General features: G+C 41.3%; 1 protein-coding gene across 1 annotated transcript; it reads left to right on the top strand.

Annotated features, from left to right (window-relative positions):
• Window positions 1-12,008: 12,008 nt before the first annotated feature.
• SMIM28 (small integral membrane protein 28) lies at window positions 12,009-16,555 on the top strand. The gene is made up of 2 exons (XM_030448560.1): window positions 12,009-12,119; window positions 16,059-16,555. The coding sequence occupies exons 1-2, from the start codon at window positions 12,009-12,011 to the stop codon at window positions 16,455-16,457; spliced, it is 510 nt and encodes a 169-aa protein (XP_030304420.1). The 3' UTR covers window positions 16,458-16,555.
• Window positions 16,556-21,758: the final 5,203 nt, after the last annotated feature.

Genomic DNA, 21,758 nt, shown 5'->3' with positions numbered 1-21,758 from the left:
TAAATCGTGCTTTGATTTTGTCTGAAAATAATTGGTTTACACTTACTGATGAGGCAAAGGAGCACAACTGAACAGGGGCCTGGAAAATGCTTGGTGTGTACCAGCAGGGACTACGTTTTTCACAAATGACCTGGGGAATATTGCTGCTTTGAGCTGCTGGATTGAGGGGGGTTTTGTGGTAGTTTAGATCTAAACTGTTTAAGAAATGAACCCTAATTACCATGCCTAAGCAGAGCCTGAGCTTGTGGAAGGTGGAAAAAAAGGATGAAGCTACTGAGGCAACTGAATGTGCAAGTAGACACTATGGAGAATTTTGAAGCATCTAAGCAGGCAAAGTATTTCTCCACCCATTAAAACATTAAAGTTCAGAAAATTCTTATGGTTTTGATTTCATTTGAGGTAGGGTTTTAAAACACCACCACCCAGACAGGACCAGAAACCACCCAAACATAGCAGAAAAAGCACTTGCTTTCATTTATATAGATCACTTTGAAAGCTGTCCTAAAAGGTAACCTTATGGACCTAACTCTACAAACTCAGGTGCACACCAAAGTCCACCACTTTCCTGTCACTGAAATCCAGACAGAGCCTCTCCTGCAGTGCTTCAGCATGGCAGCCACTGCCAAACACCATCTGTGATGAGAAACCATCACAGGGTTCCTTCCTCACAGCCCTTGGTCACAGCCAAACTTTTTCTTTTGAGTTGTAAGCTCTGCATTTTCTAACCATATTTCCCTGCCACACTCCTTTTACCCAGCAGCCAAAAAGTGTTCCCAAAGTACAAGTGCATGCAGCACCAGAGATGATGTTTCACCCCGCTAGGCAAGGGCTCTCTCCTGTCACTTAAATCCCTCTCTGGATAAAAGCTGGATCAATTAGGTCTCCTGCTGGGGGGAAGAAAAACTTTAAACTTAATGGAAACACTAAATGAAAACAGCAAACACCTTTACAGCAGCCACACACACTTTCCTGTACAACAAAAAGGTAGGTACAAAAGAAAAAAGGGTTGCCCAGTACCTCTGTCAAGAGAATTGTCATGGAGCTCCCTGAAATCAGGAGTGTTTCAGGGATAAGATGTCAGAACCTACAGTAACCCTTAGGATACCTCACTGTGGGCTCAGGGATGCTATTTGCAGCCCAAAGGCAAACTTTCCACCAGATCCCAGGAGTGAAAATGCTGCAGCCAGCATTCCTACCTGGGCTCACTTGGATGTCTGTGTGAGGGCTCCCATGCAACTGAAGCAGTGTGTTAGAGCAGATTACAAAGCAGCTAAATCAGGTTGTGATGCTTCAGTATCCTTATGGCACTTCCAGCAAAACAGAGTGTGTTAAATCCCAGCAGTCAGATCTAATCCCTGTCCAGGAAACTATGTTCTGATGCTTGGCTCATTTAGATCCCATTGGAAAGATTTTAATTTCCTCCTAAACCAGCATTCCTTCATGTAAAACAGCAACTGGATAAATGCAGAGAGTACTATTCCACTAGTTGACTAACTCTGTACAAATTCCCCACTGCCTCCTCCCTTAATGGTGGGGTCAGATTAGCATGGCTTCTGCTGCCCCCTGTGTGAGAGGAAGAGGTGCACAAGGTGGGAAAGAGGTAAATTCTAAAGGCTTCTTCTCTTGGTGAGGAACAAAGTCTTAAGAACACTTTCCAAAGAAAACAAATACTTAAAAAAAAAAAAGGGAATTTCAAGCAGCATCGTCTCCCCTTCAAGTGGAGTCACCAAATTCATACAGCAGATTCCAGAACAGGGTACAGGAAACGCATCAGCCACTGAACACACTGCTTTGTAGACAAACTTTAGCAATGACTTTTTGCTGTTGTTCAATAATCAGTGATGGAAAATTCTCATAAGCATTTTTCAGAAGAGAAGTGATCATGTTTCAGTTTTCAAAGGGTGACTTTTAGATCCAGGCAGGTCAGCTCTCTCAAGTCCCTCTCGAGCCCTCCAGGACACAGCCTCCCTCCCAGAGGGCTCAGAGGAGGAGGAACATCAATCATCAAGCAATGCAAAGCCACACGTTCTCTCAACAGCTTTAGAAAAACTTTTCCTCTGCATTACAAAAAGCACCAAAGATTGATGCACAGATACCAAGTTATTCTAATCTCCCTCCATGATACATATTTATTTATAACAAACAGGATTTAAAAACTGATGATTTTTCACAATGTGGCTACACTGTATTCATCCGTACTCAACTAAAAGTTAAAAAAAAAATCCCCTCATACAAAGCCAGACACTTTCCCTAATTGTTTTGGGTTTTCTTTTCCTAATTGTTTTATATCCTAATTTTTTGTTTCTTAATTCTTATTTTTTGACTGACTGCCAAGAGATTGCCCAGTGTCACCAATACCATTTTGAAGATGGGATGAAAACAGGCCTGCTGCCTGTTTGCTGAGGCACATGAAAGAGGGTGATCTCAGATTTCTGAGCTTTTGGAGAAGAAACTAACATCAAGATAAACCTCTTAACTTGTAATATCACTGTAAAAAAAGAGAAATGTAACTCTTCACCCAAATGCCACATAACAAGCATGTCCTTAAAAAGTGCCTTCAGCATCCACTTTTCAAAACCCAACAGAATCCCAAATAAATCAAAACAAGTTAGATGTAAGCATGGGTTAATGAGGTCCTAGACTTATACTAAAGGGGAAAAAAAAAAAAAAAAAAGAAAAAAGAAAACAAACCCAGCAGAGTCAGGCTAGTATGCAATTTTCTGATTTCTGACAGAAATCCATGATAGTGAATGTGGTTTGATTATTTTTTGTTTGTTTTGTTAACAAGATAATTGCACCTTTAGCTACACTGTATTTACTGGGAAATCCAAATCCATAAAGTAAAGACTATAGTTATGATTTTCCAGCTCTGAGCAAATATGCCAAAACTGAATAATCTTTGTCTGTTGTAGTTAGCGTGACCACTTCTAAGGAGGGCTTTCTCAACACCCTCATTCCCCATCACAGCTGTCCTGGTTTGGGACAAAACTGCTTAAGGTTAAAATCACTTCAAATACTGCTTCTGTGTGGTATTTCTCAATTACTTACTATGGTTTTACATTCCTGGCAAACTGCTTTGTTCTTCAAATGAAGTTCTCCTTTTGCCAAAGATTATGCAGGGAGGAACAGGTCAAAATAAAACTGGGTAAGATGGCATATTGAAATCTGTCCCTGTACGTGAGTATGCCCAGAAGGTCAGAAACAGAAACATCTTCAAGCTTGGGAAATAAGAATGTCAAATATAATAAGAAAGTGAGAAATGGCTTTGTAGTAACTCATGTAAGGAGAGGAAGGCAGCAAGGCTTTTAGTTTGTTTGAAATGCTTATGAGCAAAAGCAATTCATCTTCCCTTCAGAAAACATGGGAATTGTCTCCTGGGCAGAACTGCAATGGTAAGACAAAAAAAGCAAGCACCCTGATAAAAATATGCTTTTCAAGTCCCAGCTGCAGGGATGGTCAACAGAGCAGATCATACATCTCTCTTACATACATCACATTTTCTTTTAAAAGAACACTAAATAATTTAATATCTCAGTGCAGGCTCTTGTAACCAGCCCCAAGCCCAAGAGAATAAAGATTATTAGTTGGCAAAATCAACCATGAAAAAAAAATAAAAAGAGAGAGAGAAAAAAGTGAGGCTTCTAACCTGTTCTGCTAATATATTCTTACATGTTTTCAATCAAATCTCCTTTACCACTTCAGGAAAACAAGAGCAGTTAGTGTGATGGAATGGAGATGCAGTGTAACAGCCTGCCATGGAATTTTTCAGGCAGGGCTGTACTGAGAGTAGGACAAGAAGGATGGCCACCATTAAGTGTCCCTCACAGATAGTGGAGGCCATAGGGTAGGATGTGCCCTCCCAGACAACAGTACAGATCTGCAGTGATTCCTGAAGAAAAACAGAGTAAGAAAGGAGATCCCAAGGTGAGACACAAGGACCAAACTCTGCAGTTTCTCTAATTTTAGAGTCTGAGCTGTCAAACCAAGACTTCAAATATCATCTAGTTTCAACCCCCAGCACAGGAAGGGACACCTCCTACCACACCAGGTTGCTCAACCCTGGCCTTGAACACTTCCAGGGGAGAGGAATTTTTAAACTCCCTGGGTTACCTGTCCCAGTGTCTCACCACCCTCACACTAAAGAATTTCTTCCTAATGTCTAACATAAGTCTACGCTCTTCCAGTTTAAAACCATTACCCCTTGTCCCATCACTCCATGCCCTGGTACTAAGACTCTCCCCAGCTTTCCTATTGGTTCCCCTCAGGTACTGGAAGGCTGCTATAACGTCTCCCTGGACACTTCTCTTCTTCAGGCTGAACAACCTCAACTCTCTCAGCCTGTCTCCAGAGCAGAGATGCCCCAGCCCTCGCATCGTCTTCATCATCATAGATCTTCATGGCCTCTGGACTCGTTACAAGAGCTCCATGTCCCTCTCCTGGTAGGGGCTCCAGAACTGGACATGGTACTTCTGGTTGGGGTCTCATGAGAGTGGGTGTAAACAGAGCAGCTGAGGTGGTTATTTAGTTTGATTTTTTGCTGCAAGGTGAAGATCCTCCCATGTAGCCTCACTCTCTCAGGGTCAGGTTATTGAGTGGGTCATTACAGGAGGAACCAGGTGGCTGCTGTGGGGCAATGCAGGGCTGAGCAGCTATAACGGACCCAGGCTACAGGGGCAGCACTAGTCCCAACTGGTTAGAGGTGGTTTTGTTTTGATGTTTCTTTTCAGGTTTGAGGGTTTTTTTGTCCCAACTTTATTTATTCATTGCCCCCAAGCAAAATCTTGTTCTTTAAAAAGAAAATGTATGTATTATCAGCCTGGACCAAAGCTTTCCCCAGTGTACAACTCGACTCCCATAGAGCAGTTCTGGAGTTTTGTTTTTTTTTCTCAGTAGCATCAATGCAGCCCATGCTGGCTGAACAGGAACACATCATGGGGGCACCTTCTTCCCACTCAGCATCCAGGATGGGAGTTGCTATTTTCTCAATAAGGACATTACAGATTGCGCATGTGAGAGAAGCATTCAGATCATCTATTCTACTTCCTAGAACTGAATTCTTTATGCTTTGATACTGTTTTGGCCCCTCTGCTTGTACAAGCCCCTACCTCAAGGGGTTTGTACCCCCTCCTTCCCACAGGAGAAACTCTCAAGTAACTCCATACACCTCAACACCTCCTGACATTTCAGTTTTCAATCCAGAGCTCCAGAATAAGAACCCAACAGTCTTCCCCTCAAGTTTTCAGTTGGTAACTTCAGCACTTACTAGGGTAAATGGCTCTTTGTCCGACAGACATTATTCAACAGTAAATATGCACAAAACCAACCAACATGCAGTATGCACACTGCACCAAGTGTGATGCCATTGATGCTGACACCACCATAAGCAAAAGCAACCAATGGGGATTTTGACCAAATCCCAATGAAAAGAATGCATTCACCCTCAGCAAAGTGTTAGGGAGCACCTGGTGTGCTGGGAAGGCACCCTGAGGAGGAAGACACCTGCCTGGGAATCCCTCACGTCTCTTGCTGCCCTACTAGTGGGCCAAGTTTCCTCTTTTCTCTGGCCCTTCAGGTAAATTCGTAGTCAATATATGCCATCAGCTCTGCTAACAAAGCTTTTAAATTCTTTTATATTTTTTAATATTCTTTTATATGCAAGATTTGGGATCTTCTTTTATATGCAAGATTTTCTTCATGCAATTCACTCCTATAGGAAGCTTTATTTTACAGGTTGCAGGAGGCTGTGCATCTTCCCCATAAGCTGGAAATAAAAATCTTCAGATTCACAGCAGGAGACTGAGATTCAGGATGGGACCACTTTGAATTGTAACAGTACACAAAACGTGTTACTTCAAGCAAAGAGATGTTTCAGGTCACCTGTATTAAAACAGCACAGAATTGCTCAGCCGATGCTCTGTTAAATAATGCACACTTCAATTCAGAAAGTTTCATATGGATTAAGAATTCCACAGAAAGAAACAATATTCTTCTTTTTCCTGAAGGGACAAGGGGCTAACTCGGCCTTTCTTCAACAACTGAGCACAACACTGACCAAGTGTCACCCAATTTACTGACCCAGTTCTCACCCAGGTGCAGCCACCAGCCTGAGAGAAGCCACCAACATAACCACCCGTGAGCTGGGGATAAGGAGGAGCAAATAACTTGCCTGACCCAAGCTGAGGCACCCAGAGCTGCTTGAAGGATGTGCAATTCCAGCCTTTAGTAACATTATCTCAGAGAACTGTTCATAACAATGTTTTATGGAAAGAGGAGGGGGGAAAGGTTCACATACACACCTATCAAACTCAGGTTAAATAAAACAGCTGCAGAAGCCAAGAGCTTAAAAGTCTGAAAAAGAGCAGAAGAGGCCATTCACCTTCCTGGTGTCTAGCTAATCTTTGCTTTCTCTCGCTCATTACTGCCACAGGACAAGCTATGGGTTATTCCCAGTTTCCAGTTCAGGATTATCAGATAGAACAACAGTAATCTCAATTCACTCAGAAGTAAAATGAACTCATCAAAACATTTAGAAAAGTTACTGTAAAATGATGGATATAGTATTACATAAATCAAATGGCTCTTTTTTATTCCTATTCTGTGGGAACAAATAGTTCGGGGGCTTTTTTTAAATTCAGATTTGGTTTTTTTTTTTCTGGCTAGGTGATGTACTATGAATTTTGCTTTCATCAATAATTAAAACTAACAGCCTTGAGTCAGCATAAATTGCAAAAAGAATCATTTATGTACCTTGAAAAGCAATGGATGCACATTTGTGGGTGACAGCCTCAAAGGCAGAAGCCCTCACAAAGAAGCAGAATCAGTCAAAAATGCTTTTTCTTCAAGACCAAAGGCAAAGCACTCGATAAGCCACACCACAGGCACCAGGGCAGTAAGCCACACACCCACCAGGAGGCCACAGCACCAGGAGGATTTGCCCTGCATAAATGTTCAAGCAATTGAAGTTCTGGCCCCAGGGTAACTTGGATATCTTTATAGTGTATTCTTTACAGCAGGCAAATGCTTTCTGAGTTAGGCTTTACTAAAACAAAAGTACTCCCTTTGTTTTATTTCCATTACATTGAATAGGAGGAGCACAATGCAATGGGAAACTGTCCCACAGCCAGCTCTGACTACACAGGTGGGGCACGGCGCTTCACCTCTGCCCCTTTGTGCAGAATCTGCGGTGACATTTCCACTGACTGTAACAGCAGTGCCAGAGCCCAGGGTGGCAGCACAACTTTCACCAGCATTAGCACCAAGAGGACAGGTGTCTGACAGCATCAGGAAGAGAGAATAAATAAAACAGATTTATCTCAGCCTGGAAATGGAACACATGACCAAATATTTTAATCATAGATCATAGACGTTTATTTAGCTACTACTTGCTTTAAAATAAAATAAAATAAAAAATAAACAAAACAAAACAAAAAAAAAGCCACCAAAAAAACCCATGAACTAGCACTGAAATCTGTTCTTAAACACTTTAATCACACAGAATTTAGGATAGTGAGGAAAAACCCACCCCTTAAAAAGTGTGTGCTTTCCAGCCTTTGCCCTCCCTGTTGGTCCCCTGTAGAGAAAAACCTTCTCCAGAGGCACTCTGACAGAGGTCACCATGTTCCCAGAGGACACTGGGGATTCTGATGGATTAGGCTGCTGGGATGGGGTCTGTCAGCTGAGCAGCAGCTGCAGGATGGACTGGGCTCCACAGTGCTGTTGGCAGCAGCTGCACCAGGGGACTCATGACATAGTTGAAGCATCCATGGCAGGGGGGGTTGGATAAGGTGACCTTTATAGATCTCTTCCAACCCAAACCATTTTATGATTCTATGCCATGGTGTCAGGTGCCTCAGCCCTTTAAACATGGCTCAGGAAAGGCTGGGATCCCACTGAGCACCAAATCCTCCCTGCCAGGCACTGGCTGCTCTCCATGTGAAAAGGTAACAGCTCTTGGATGGCAGGTTGTTCAGGTTCCCTGTGCACTTCTGGTTTGCACTTATGGACAAGACATCTAAGTGGTTACACAAGGCACCATGAGCTGAAAAAAACCCAAACCAAAACAACCCAAAAAACCCCACCCAAAAACCCAGCTACAAATCCCACAACAAACAAAAAGAATTTTTGTAGTTTGGCTAAATATGAATGTCATACAGTGCATAGTGAGAGGTTTCAATAATAGAAAACAAGGAATCAGGGTAAGGATGACCAACAGTAAATGAAGGAGACTAAACCTAGATTGACAGAAATGACAAAAACATAAATAAAATTAATAAACCCCCCAAAGCTCTAGAAAGTATTTTCAGGAGGCCATAGAGCCTTTCAAGCATTGATGCAATCCTGCTCTGGCAGTAATTTGAGGACTGTTGTGTCACTGGAGAGGTTTAGCTTTCTGCTACCCATCTGCAGCATCGGATCCATGCCTCCTCCTGCTCCCAGGGCCACTGCTGCTCCTGCCCCAGGCTATGAAGTGTCAATGCTCACACATTTTGTAACCAGCTCTCTATGTCACTGTTTCTACAGGTCATGGGTATCTACAGTTTGTCCACAAATTCTGCTCCCCTAGTAGAGTGGCTTTCAAGAAGGCCATGACAAGTTTGTTTCTACCCTTTGAAAGCAACCGCACTTCTAGTTTGATGAAGGGGAGGAGATTGGTCTTCAGAAGATGCTTTGTTTTTTTAGAAAACAAAGGTATTGATGTTTAACAAAAAAGCAAAACCAAATTCTCGGTATTGTGAAAAAAATACCACAAAGGACTAAATCACTATGTATTGCTTAATTATCCAAGTGAAAGGGAATGGTCATGAGTCAACACCACTCTTGCCTGAAGGATGCAGAAGGAACTACCAGAAGGTTATAGGCAAAACAGCGTTTCCCTCTGTTTCCTCTGATGAATCTGTGCACCCAACAACACAGTACTGTTTGCAGTGGGAACATCTCAGCCACTGTAATCCTAGTTTTGCATCATTCCCTCACACCAGCACAGTTGTTCCAGCAGGGAAGTTCCACCAGCGCCTGTGGGAAGCTGGAGCGAAAAAATCACAAGATATTTGAAAGGCATCCGTGGATATTCTGTTCTCTACCATTATTTGTGGCAATACAGCCTGCATTTTCATGCCCAGCTTCAAACACCTCAGAAAATCAGAAAGAAAAATAATAATCAGAAATTATTCATGACAGTTCGAGCTTCATACTGAGAAGAGCACAGGTGCCCATTTCCTGCAGTGGCTGCCTCCAAGTCTTTCCCTGCTTCCTTCTAGAATGTTGGGAATTAGCAACACTACCTTAATTAAAAACATCATTTTGCCATTGTTTTACGAATATTTACCAAACTTTAATCAATTTGGTGGCACCATCCCATGTCACCTATTTTTCCAGATTAACAGATTAATTACTAAATTAAACTTTTTCAGTGAACAAAGCCAGAGGAAGGAGGGGAGGCAGGAAGCAGGTTTTGTCCATATCAAAGTCTGAAGATCTCCCCCATATTTTAAAGCCTGACTTCTAGGCAGGGGGCTTGGAATCAAGGATGTTTCTCCTCCTCCCAGCCTTCACATGGCAGCACACCCAAGTTATGGTGGCATTTATGAACTCTTTGTGAGGAGGAGAAATAAATGTCAGGTGTGCCCCATAGGGTCAGCAGGAATCTGCAACAGATTTGCCATCACAAATCCAGTCCCCAGTGGTACTATTTCAGTTCTGCACAAGAGCAGAATGTCAGATGGGAGTATGTCAAATGGGAGCCAGACCATTGGCAGTAGAAATACCGAATTCTCATTACTCTCACTAATCTTCCTACTGGGTCTGCTGATAATATAAAAAGCCGAAGAGACAATCACTATTTTATATTCTAATTAACTGCATTACAAAGGCCACTACATTTCCCCAAACTCCCATTTGGCCTCAGCTCTATGAAATTAAGTATTTTTAAACTATTTTTTTGGAGGTCAACAGTTCAAAGCAGCACTTGGCAAATCAGGTCAGTGAGCCTTTAAAATTCACATCTTATTTTTTCTCTAAAATTAATCTAACAAGAATGCAAGGATGCCAAACGGGGTGTTTATACTTTAAGGAGACAATTTTTTACTTCTCCCCATTATTCATGACACAGTCCCAAAGCAAATCTACAGCAAGCTTTTAAAAATAGCATTATTAATCTTAAGGGCTGTATTAAGTCCCTAATTAAGATAGCATGTGAATGTTTCCTACTTGCATGGGAGATGACAGATTTGGTCAACACAGTCACAAGGCTCGCTAAGGAATTTATTTTCTTAACACCAGTTTGTGAGAAGATGGCCATCATTCTGGCTTCCATACAAGGTGGCAAGTCATCAATTTAGAAGTATTTCCCTGCCTTGGTGTGACCCGTTAATCCCCATTTAGTGCTCAGCTTCTTGGGGGGATGCAATTCACAGTGTGACTCCCCTGGACTCTTGTTGCAGCTGCAAGGACTCATCAGCTCTGAAAGTTTTTTTCCAAGATGACAAGAGAGGCATGGAGGAAAGGAGGAGGCTCCCCACAAGAATGCAAAGACTTTGCTGACTTGACCTTTCTGGTTTCACACGGGACCTCCTCAGCACAAGCAAGGGGGGGGGGGTTGGTTTCACATGACCAACACACCTGCCTCAGCACCAAGACCAGCCCTTCATTCAATGCTATTACTCCCTGTCCACTGCTCACCTGGCAACTTCAGTAACAAAATGTAAAATTTATCAGACAATCTCATTTCTTTCTCCCAGACCAGCCTCACCTGCTGGGTGAATCCCTCTGGCAAGCTGCAGCCAAAGGGATCCCAGCCAGCCTTGGAAGGGGCTCTTCCAGAGTCTCCTTGTTACAGAAACACAATTGTGCCTGCAAATTTCTGGGAATCATGAGCTCAAAAGAAGACTTGACAAAACAAATCCAGACAAGAAATAAGAGGTTACAGTTTTGACCCCAATTTTATATTATCTGTCCTGAACACAACTTTTTCTTGAGCAGGTTAGCCTTGAGAAACTGTGCAAAATACACCACATGTGAACGGGATATTACCAAGAGCCTCTTCTTCTGCTCACAGCAAGGCAGAAAAGGACACTGCCAAACTTACAGTAAGAGTTAAACCTTGATTCAGCTTTCAAATTAGATTAGATATTCCTCCCCTCAGAGGCTTTAATCGCTGACATTTTTAATGATTTTTGCTGAATAAACAGCAGAAAGTCTCTCTCTGGAAAACAACTGCTATCCTAGAAAGCTACAAACAAGTCCTAGTTTAACAGAATTGCCAACTCGTTATTACTGATAGCATGAGCTGTGTACTCCCAGTGACCAAAGCTTTCCTGGCAGAGCTCTCTCTCTGAATTTATCATTAGCATCTACATCCTCACACTGCTAAATAATTCAGTGCAGCATTTAGCCTGGTGTCCTTGCCTCTCTACCCAGAAACCATCCTCACCATTTACTGTACGTTTCAGCATCTGGGAGGAAAAACCTGCCTGGATCACAGTTCCTCTTCACGCTGTGCAACTGAGGGGGACAGTCAGCCCTCAACACAGAAGGCTGGGTTGTGTTTATTTTATTTTGTTGGGAAAAGTGTTTATTAGATACCTAAATATAGAGCGTTATTTACCCACATGGAGTCATGACCATGTAAGGCTCAGATTCACATGCAAATTCCCCTTTTAATAATCCTAATGCAGGGAGTGCTCCAATCAGAGTGCTATCAGCTCCAGCTCCCAGATACCTGATGCCAGCTTTGCTGGTAATGTAGGCCACCGAAGCAAATCCAGAGAGATTGAGTTGGAAGTGGGGAGAGGCTCCGAGATCTATTTGCTTGGCTTCCTGACGAGGGGGAGGGTGTCTAACTTTTTTTTTTTTTTTTTTTTTTCTGTTTTCTCACTATAAACAGGATCTCCTTTAAGAGGGATCATTAGCTGAGAGCAGCCCAGCTGGGGCAAGGCTGGGAGGCGGGGTCGCCTTTGCAATCCGCGAAGCAAGGTGGAGGCACGAAGGCAGAAGACCAGGTTAATGACAGCATGAGGTGGCTGTTGGGCAGCAGCTGGAGAAAATTTGGACATGCTGACAGGGGAAACTACGACTGGCTAGACAGTGAGCCGGGTGGGCCACTCCTGGAAACAGAGCTTCAGGTCTGTACCCCCCTGCTCGTCTCTGTGGTGTGTCCTTTGAGTTTGCATGCGTAGAGAAATCTGTGTAATGCCTGGGTGTACAGCACGGAGTAAATACCTGGGGACTGAGGTGGGTCCAGGTGGCAACGCTCCATTACATGGAGTCAAACCAGTTATTTATTACTCTTAATTTGCTTTAAGCACATTTGTGGGGAAAGAAAAGCATTAGGTGGAAAATTCTTGCTGGAGTGGCAGGTAGAGAAGTTGAATTCTTTCTTGTAAGCATAATGCTTTCTGCTATTCCATGATTTCCTTTCCTCTAAATACATGTTTACACTTTGGATCTGGTCCCGTGAAGCCTTTCTGCAGATGTTAGGAGTCAGTAGCAGTCAGCTATGAACTACCCTTCCCTAAGCTGTGCGCTGATTACTTCTGCGAGAGAGAGGATCACATGCAGGCAAGTGGGGGGAGGGAAATAGCCCTCAGAGATGAAAACACAGCCTGCCATTCTGCATTTCTCAGGGAGACAGTGAAAGGCTTTCCCTCATCAGAAATAATAATTTAAGGTGCACGTGTAACCCCAGAAATATGTCTGAGTCAATAGCATTAGCAAATTAACTGGCCATGCTATTTAGCTGATACCAAGTGTACTTTGTAAAATTAAAGGGGATAGGAGTTGGGGGGGGCACAACAGGAGAAAACCTAGTTTTGAAATTCCTCTGCAACTTCAACAAAACTCATCAGTTACATTGCAAGAGTTAGAATGGCAATGTCTTCACCCCTGTTTATGCTACAGTGAAGAACAAATAGAATCACCTGAGTCTCAGTCTAACAAGTATTTGAAAAGTGTAAATCTAGGCTCACTTTAAAATTGTATTATTATTAATGTGCACAAAAACATATAAAAATGTTTTTCAGTTTGGCAGCTATGTGTTTTTTTCTTTTTACAAGCAATAATAAATCAGCTTTAAGAAGCAGGATGGAGCTTGGAAAAGCACCTGTGCATGGACTACAGCAACCTGATGCCCCCAAAGCAGAATTTGTTCCAAGGCCACTTAAACACTTTTAAAAGTCTTGGTTTTCTGATTCAGCTTCAAAAGATATTAATATAAATATGGGCTATACTAATAAGAATAATTTTAATGAAGTTTTAAGTACCCTAGCAAATTATTAACAAAATATTAAATCCTAACACCAATCAAACAGTCACTTCAGTGAAATTTGAAGTAAGCAAAATAAACTTTGATTTTTCTATCCATACTTAAAATTTTCTTTGAATTCATGTTTGGCCTTATTAGGTCATTTCCTTCAAAGCCAGCCTCTTGTCTATACAAAGAGTTAAATTCTAAAGACATTCCATTACTCATCATGGAAGCACCACACAACTGGGCTTCACTCTGTGTTTCATTCCTTTACCAACAGGCACAAGTCAAAGCTCAGCTAAACTCTTATGGGTCACATAATCTGTAAACTGGCAACTGGACATGCTCCAGCACATTAAAGAATACTGTAAAGCCTTTCATTAGTAATCTATCAGCCTACTACTTCTAGTCTGTCCTCAATGGTCTGGAAAAGTGACCCTCTGCTTCAGTCCCTACAGTGGTATAAATAAAAGGAAGATAATATGAATGTATTATGTCTGAACCATACCACTAAAAATAAGTTCTGAAGAAACAGAGGACTTCTTAGATGCATAATAGTCCTAACCAATCCTTCACCCTCATTCTAAGTTCCCTTTTGACTTTCCTCCCCACAGCTTTGCATCTCATGCATCCTCCTCATGAGCTCCATGGTACACAATTCTGATCCACACCCTTCTTCACTCTGCCCTTCCCTGATGAACCCACAGCTTTTCACTTTGGCAACATTGGTTCTTACCCTGTTGTGCTTCAAATCCATATCCAGTCCACTAGAGTTCCTCCTCCATCTCATCACCATCATCTGGCTCCTCACAAATCCAGTCTTTGTGTCAGGCCATGTCAAGCAACTCATCTGTGCTTCCACCAGCACATGAAGTATTTGCTGTCCTTGGCCATGATTTAAAACACAAACTTCCTTTCAGTGAAATTCAAAGGGAAGTTTCCCTGAGTTTAAAGGTAGGAGAACAAGGCTTTATATACCTCTTAATAGTCCCATGGACAAAACACAAACCACAACATTGCACATCTCACAAAGAGCAACACTTAACCTGACTGAAAGCCTGGTGCCTAAAAATTAAGCTCCAAAACTTACATTTGGATCTCAGAAATTATCTATGATCTTTACTGATGAGGAATAGTGCTGTCCGGTGTAAGCTCACCTCTTCTAAATATATATTATAAATTTTCTGATAACGTAACAGTATCAGTGAGTTTCAATCCAGATGGTGGTACACAAACATGATACAGAATGCCTTTTCTCATCTTTTTGTGAAATGCACATTGTAAGACAATAATAAAGCATTAACAAGCTTTTTTAAGAAAATCCCTTCATTTTTTAAAGATGATTTAACACTTGCATTAGAATAATAGCTGAGCAGTTTCTTCCAGCCATAGCTCATTAAATGGTCAGATAAGACAGCAGCTTGTACTGCCAGAAACTCTTTAATAAGAAATGATCTGTAAATTTGAGATTGTTCTTTAGAATGCATTTCTGTGGTACAAGACAGCTGGGGAAAGAAAACATAACAGCTAATCCACAATAGTTTCATGTGTTTTACTCTACTTGTACATTTACTTTAATGGCTTTGGCCACAGACCCGCATTACCTGAGGGGAAAAAAAGCAGAAGTCTTCCCTACACTATCTGTTAGAAGTCAAAACCTATTTACTTTATCCTTCTTACCACAGACCACATACCAAGAGTTTCAAAAATTGGAGAGGTAACACATCAGTTGATCATGGGTTACATTGTGATTTGCCTTCTTTCAAAATAAAGGAAATCTGATCCATTGATCTGTTTACTCTCACCATAAAAAATGTGAAAAAGCCATCTGACTACAGTTTTTGAGTACTTACAAAGGGAATGAGTTGATAATAAATGGCATTTTGGGGTTTAAGTAATAATCCCCCCTCTCTAAACTAGACCCTGAATAAAATCCATTTATTAGAAGCTAGAGCTAGATAGACCGGAAACAAGATATATTAAATTATAAAAAGAACATTACTACAACAGAGGAGCACAAATATTTCCCTTAAAATAAAGCAAGCTTGTAACTTCTGTCAACAGAAACTTCAAAAGTCTTAGGACAGAGGCTTTTTATGCCAGTTTTTACAGGAAATTAGGCTGATAAAAATCATATCTGCTGTTACTCTTACACCAGAAGTTCTTTTCCATAATTTTAAATAGGTAAAATGACAGCTGGCAGGACAAGCTCATGAAAGAGCCCCAGTCCAGGCTGTCCTGACACACCATGTTTTATTTGGGGCTCTTAGTAAGGTTAGAACAGCCTAAAGAACAGGTACTGCAGGCAGTGGGTCCTGATGAAAGGGACAGTTGTAATATTTGTTCTCTAAAGTAAACTGTACAGTTTTCCAAATAGAAAGAAACAACACTAGATGGTGGATCACCAGCCCTACTCCTCTGCAATTCAGTGTTCTTCCAAGTTTTTTAAGCTTAACCAGTCTCTCACAAAGAGGACTGGTCCCAGCAGAACCCAAGAGTAATAAAATCTCATGCTAAAATACATACAGCGTGAGGTTATTAGCTTTTTCCCACCCATGGACACAGGGTTTCTTAGAAACCCACCATTCTCTGTACCTTCTCTATTTCTTTTGTCTCTAGTTGTCAAAGTATTTTGTTTCAATGGGCCACCAAACTGACCAGAACTCAACATATTGCTCAAGTGCCTCTAATGCAGACAGAAACCACCTTGGAAAGGCAATGGCTAGGAGGTAGCAGGGGGAAGTAGAGAATATGTATTTTCTCTCCAGTTAAAAGGTCTCCAAAAACCCAACACATGACTGATTTGGTTTAATTACAGAGCAGACAACAGAAAAGCTCAACCAAAGATGACATAGAACCATTTCTGTGCATCATATTGCCTGCCACCGTGATGCTCTTCCTGGCATTCCTGCTGCTCTTCCTCTACCGCCGTTGCCAGAGCCCCACTCCCCAGGGGCAGATCTTCAGCATCGACCTCCCTGAGGCCATTCCTGAGCAAGAGGTCTCCAGTTTCCTTTCTGTGCTCCCCTGGAACAGTGAACAGAGTTTCCACTACTCCACCCTGCTCCCTGATGCCACGTTCCTCTCTGTTTGTTTGCCTCCATCCTACGAGGAGGCCACCATGAAAACCTCCGTGGACGGGGCTCACGTTGAGCTCTCTCCAGACCCGGTGCCTCCTTATGAAGAGAGCACACTGCAGCCCAGCAGCACCAAATAAACTTCCTATGGAAGCACCTTAACTGAAGCATGCAGCCCCTCAAGGCACAAATGTGGAGCTGCTATGGCCTTTAAAATTAGCAAAAAGATTCCAGATGAGACACCAAACCAATGAATTAAAGAAGGAAGAAACTTGCTCTAACAGAGAGTGAGTGTTTTCACCTCATCCTAGGATTCTCCACCTTCCATCTGTGGCAAGTATACACACACAGCCCAGTACCAAATCAGTCCAGGCAGGTAGCTTGGGTATTCCAATGAACAAAGTGTGTCATATAAGGATTAAAGTTTAGGACAGGTGGGAATCTGTCCCTCTTCAATCCCTCAGCTACAAGGAAACAAATTGTGCTATAAACTCACCAGTCACAAAAAGGGCTATTAGCACATATCTATTCCAGCTAGTCTTTTCTTTTTTTATCTCTTATTTTTATTGATTTTGTGACAAACTGATTTACTCAACCTGTATGTGTTATCATCACATCATCCTGCAGTGCTCTGGAATTATTGCAGCAGCTCTCAGGAAAGCATATATATATATATATAACCTCTACAAATTTTTCACTGACTGTCCCAGAGTTTCAGACATGCCCTGTGGATAAAAACTGTCTTTTATCACTGTTGAACACTGCAGACAGACAGAGAAGAGCTGAGCACTCTGAGCAAGAAAGACTCCAGCAGCACCACCCAAGAGCAAGCTCACACTGTTGGTCCAAGCTACTTGCCAAGGTCTACAAGATCTCGATGTCTGAGACTACTGGCTTGACTTGTTTGCCAGTTTACAAGCCTACAGAAATAAACCCTGTTTGGTGCAGCAGATAAAAAAATTGGGGGAAAAGTAATGAAAACAGAAGGAAACAAAAAAAAACCAAACAACAGTAAACATTGGTCTGTATTGCAAAACTGTATTATACCACCTTTCCCTTCATCACTAGAGCAAAAATTTACATTCAGCTGCATTGGTGGGAATGGTTCAGTTTCTCAGGAGGGCTTGCATATGAATATGTTTTGATATGCTATCTTTCATTCTTTCTTACAGGATAGCATTTTCACTATGTTGACAGATGGTTTTATAATGGAAGGTGGCTATTGCAGATCTTGACAGCCTCAAAAATTATGACAGCTTCTTCCTTGCAGGTGTGAACTACTCCATGACGCTGTAGTTGTCAACAAGCTTGCCAACATAACTACTACATCTTGTGTGCAGTCTTGCTGTAACTCCTGTGCCCAAATGTTGCCCTGACTTGTACCTTGTGATTCCAGAAACTCTCATGAAGCATCAGTATCGGCCATTCCTGCTTTGTGAATGTATTACCTTCTTAAGAAGAGGGGGGGAAATGATAATAAAAAAAGAGGACTAGATCATCACTGTCCAGCAGAAGAAAACCAGGCCACTTTGGAGTTGTAGGTAGTTGAATTTCACATTATCATGTCAACACAAATCTCTCACTACAGTAATCAGTAGTTCAGCTCAAAACCCATGATCCTACTCATACAGTTCCCTTCAATCATAAAATAACCCTCTGCCATTAAGAAATGGGATTATTGTCTTGAACTACACTTTTGAGATCTCTTCATTTTCTAATGTTCCCCTTTGACTGTAAGAACAGAAGCAGATGTTTTGGACAAATCCAGATGCAACTGACCATTTTTCTTTTCAGACTATGTCTGGGATGAGTTCCCAGTATTTGCTGCTGCATTTAAAAAGTAATGTATTGGACTGTTTCCTTGTGTTTTGCTTACCTCCTTGATATTTGATACATGAAGTTGTTGCCAGCTACAAGGAAAGCTGGAAAAATACAAGAGCCACAAACAACATTTGCTACCTAATCAGCAAGGTACAAAGGTTTGAGGTTCAGAGAAATAATTTCTGCCTCTTGTGTCTGTATGCTCCACTATCTTAAGCAGAATTGTATAGGTGTGCTTGAAAAGTCAGTCATTGTATTGAACCGAGTATAGTTTGCCTTAAAAGATCAATGTTCTAAAAGTAATTACACTGTTCTCCAGCACAATGTCTTGCTTATGCTTAGCAACTGAAACCCAACCTTTGGGCTCATGGCTCTGAACTGCTCTCCAGTTACCTTAGTTACAGTTAAGATCACTTGAGTGATATTTCTTGTGATCAAGATTGATACACTTTTAGGACTAGTCAAGAATTGCTATTTTCTCCAAGAACATAGTGATTGTCCCTGATGTGGTATTCATTGGATAACTCCCAAATCCTGACTAAGACAAATAGTTTCTGTTGGTTTGCATTACTACAGATGATTAAAACCAGTCTGCTGGTGTCACCAAGCTACGTAGTGTGGCTGAGACACTGGAGGGGAGATCATCCAGAGGGACTTAGACATCCTTGAGAGGTGGGCCTGTGTCAGTCTCATGAAGTTCAAGAAGGCCAAGTGCAAGGTTCTGGCCCTTGAGTGGGGCAATCCCAAGTCCAAGTCAAACCATTCCATGATCCTACAATGACATAGGCTCTACTAGTAAAAGAACTCTTATGAATGTATGATTTATCCATATGGGGAATTGAGTCAGCAGTCTTATTCTGGATAGGAATGTAATTTTTTTTTTTTCTTTAGACTTTTAAGGATGAAAATTGCACAAAACGTCAAATAAGGGCGGGCTCAAATGCCTATGACAAATTATTCACTGACTCCTCTCAAAAACTGTAAGCGAAACAAGAATTTTTAATCATGGAGTTCAATTTCAGTCTCATTGTTAGCAAATATCATGTTAATCATTAAAAGAACTATTGTCTAACAGAAGTAATCTTTTGCAGTTCTTTTAGTCTTTTGCAGATCAGGAAAGGCACGTGAGTATGAAGCATAATAAATAGTGCACCCTTTTCAATGGTATAACTGGTATGGCTGGGTACAGCTCTTAAGTCAACACTCCAGAAACACAGACACTAATGAAGACAGCAAAAACTCATTGAAAACTCATGAATACTTGACTAGGCAGACAGCAGTGTAAATGGACATTTGCATTTTTACAAACTTTTCATTAAAAACATAAGTAAAAAGATTCTCTGCTTCTTTCACATTTGTTGAGGGTGTGAAAGAATCAAACTTAGGACTTTGGCTTCATCAATAATTTTAGTTCTGAGACTTCACAAAAATGTCTAGGAGAGTTTATTGTTAGAAAATACATGTAAGGCAAGAGCAGCAATCAAGATTAATACTCAGAATTTCAAACAATCTTGCCATTAATACCATGTTACCCTCTCCAGCCCCTCCCATATTCATTTCTTCCTACCAAGACAGGATGTAATTTTTCTCTTGATTACATTTTTTTTCTTGAATCTTACCACTTTTCATATATTTTCATTTGTGGCAAAATAATTACTTCAAAGCAGAAGAGCACATCTTTACAGGCAATCCTTTCCAATTATGTCAAACCCATTTGCAGCATTTGAGATCTAATTATTCTTCTCTAGGGTATTTTTGTTTGTAGGGGTTTTGGGGGTTTATTTTTCTTTATTTCCAGGTTCAAACTAAAATAACTGATAGCATGTTTTCAGGGTCTTTTTGAGTGCAAACGGACGGAGCTCATTTGGTAGATTTACACATACAAGAGCGTGGGAAGCAGAGCCTTACTATCCCAGCCCTACCCCATCAAGCACCCTAAAGGGAAAGGTATATGCAACAGAATGCAAATCATAACGAAAACAGTAGGAGAGAACATGCCCATCCAGAAGTAAGTATTTTAAAACTTGCTTTCCACCTCTTACTTCCTGTTCTTTACTTATCTTGTAGTTCAATTCACTTTTGTGCCAGCTCTGTAAAAGGCAACACAGAAAGGGAAACTAACCCTACAGACTGACTCACAGCCATAGGCACCAAAATAATCATATTTTAACAAGGTGTTTCTTCAGCTTTCCTATATTTCATTGAACATCAAATCTTCCCTGACACAGAATTATCAGGGCAAGGCTCCTTCCAACAGAAGAAAATACTTCTGTTCTTGATCACAGTTTATAAAACCACAACAAATATTGTAATGTAACTAGAGACTCTGCACTTACCAGAGTATCTGTAGCAAACAGTGCCTGACAAGATGTGGGACAGCAAAATTCAGCTCTGGTCCAACACTACAGATAACTTCAGATGTAACTGCTGCCTTTCAAGCTCCTACCAAAACTCACTTCAACTCTGAATAAGACTTCACCTGTGGCCTGTTTTTTGCAGAGCAATCAAGGAATCTGCAGGATTTAAAGCAACCCTTAAGCAATCATTATGCAGCCAAAAGTTAATTTTCTTGGCTAGTCTGGCTAATTACAATTAAATGCTAGTGCTGTTCTTGACTTCATTGAGAATTACTTAGCTGCTGCCACCTGGCCCAGCTTTTGCAATCCCACAGGCAGCTGTGGACTTTTCTTGTGCCCATTTCTGAGTAAATTTAACTCCTGCCAGTCCTCAGAGAGGAGAAAACAATCAAGACAAATAAACAGCATCAAGGGACAAGGAGCACCCTTTTTGTCAGGTATGCAAAGTGCAGAGCCCACAGAGATCTGCCCCATGCCTAATAGGCTTGCTGCAAAAACAGAGTATTCACAACAAGTAGCAATCCTGCAGACATAACTCTCTTTGGTCATAGTGCCAGGAGCTGAGGAAAAAGGGTGTGCTGGGCAGCAAGGTTTCCTCTGGAAACTAATGTAATGCAATATGATGCTGCTGCATGTTATCTCAGAGTCCTTCTGTCTCCTCCTCCTGGCTTTTCCGCCTTCTTATGGACTCACAGTGAAATCTTTATGAAATTTGATAATTTCAAAACCAAAATTTTTCTATAAGTTTCATGGAAGCACAAGTTCCACTGTAATAGTGACCTCACTACAGGTAAGAATTTATTATTAATTTCTTGTCAGACACTGAGAAAATCCACTTAGAAGAAAAATCTCCATACATGCATATCATTACAGTGTGCACTGTGCAATGCAGAAGAGACTCCAACAAGAGATGAAGGTACAAAAAAAATGGGCATTCATACTTTGTTGCCCACAGAACTATGACAGAACAATGAAATTATATTAGATTTATTTGCAATATGTGCAGAATTGAGGGAGAAAATGCAGCCTTTGGGCAAGACACCAAGACATGCTTTTTTTAACAGATGCCTTTTTCACTGAAGAAAGAGTAGAAATGAATGTGTCTGCCAGTTGTGGATCATTTTGTGTAACCCAATGGTTTGTCTCCCTAAAATCCACTGCGAATTTCCAGAAAAATAAATTAGTAAACTAGTACCTTCTTGTCTGCATTAGGGAACTGAGTTTTTATTTTCACTAACTAAACCATGCACTGCCTAGAGCCAA

Source organism: Calypte anna, chromosome 3, assembly GCF_003957555.1.
Source record: "Calypte anna isolate BGI_N300 chromosome 3, bCalAnn1_v1.p, whole genome shotgun sequence".
NCBI lineage: Eukaryota > Metazoa > Chordata > Aves > Apodiformes > Trochilidae > Calypte > Calypte anna.
This window is presented reverse-complemented; position numbering and strand designations above follow the sequence as displayed.

What these genes read in the sequence shown, in the direction of transcription:
- SMIM28 (XM_030448560.1), top strand. Translation starts at nt 12,009, where the DNA reads ATGAGGTGGCTGTTGGGCAGCAGCTGGAGAAAATTTGGACATGCTGAC. An exon ending in TCCTGGAAACAGAGCTTCAG is followed by an intron (nt 12,120 to 16,058) that starts GTCTGTACCCCC and finishes GTTTAATTACAG; the next exon opens with AGCAGACAACAGAAAAGCTC.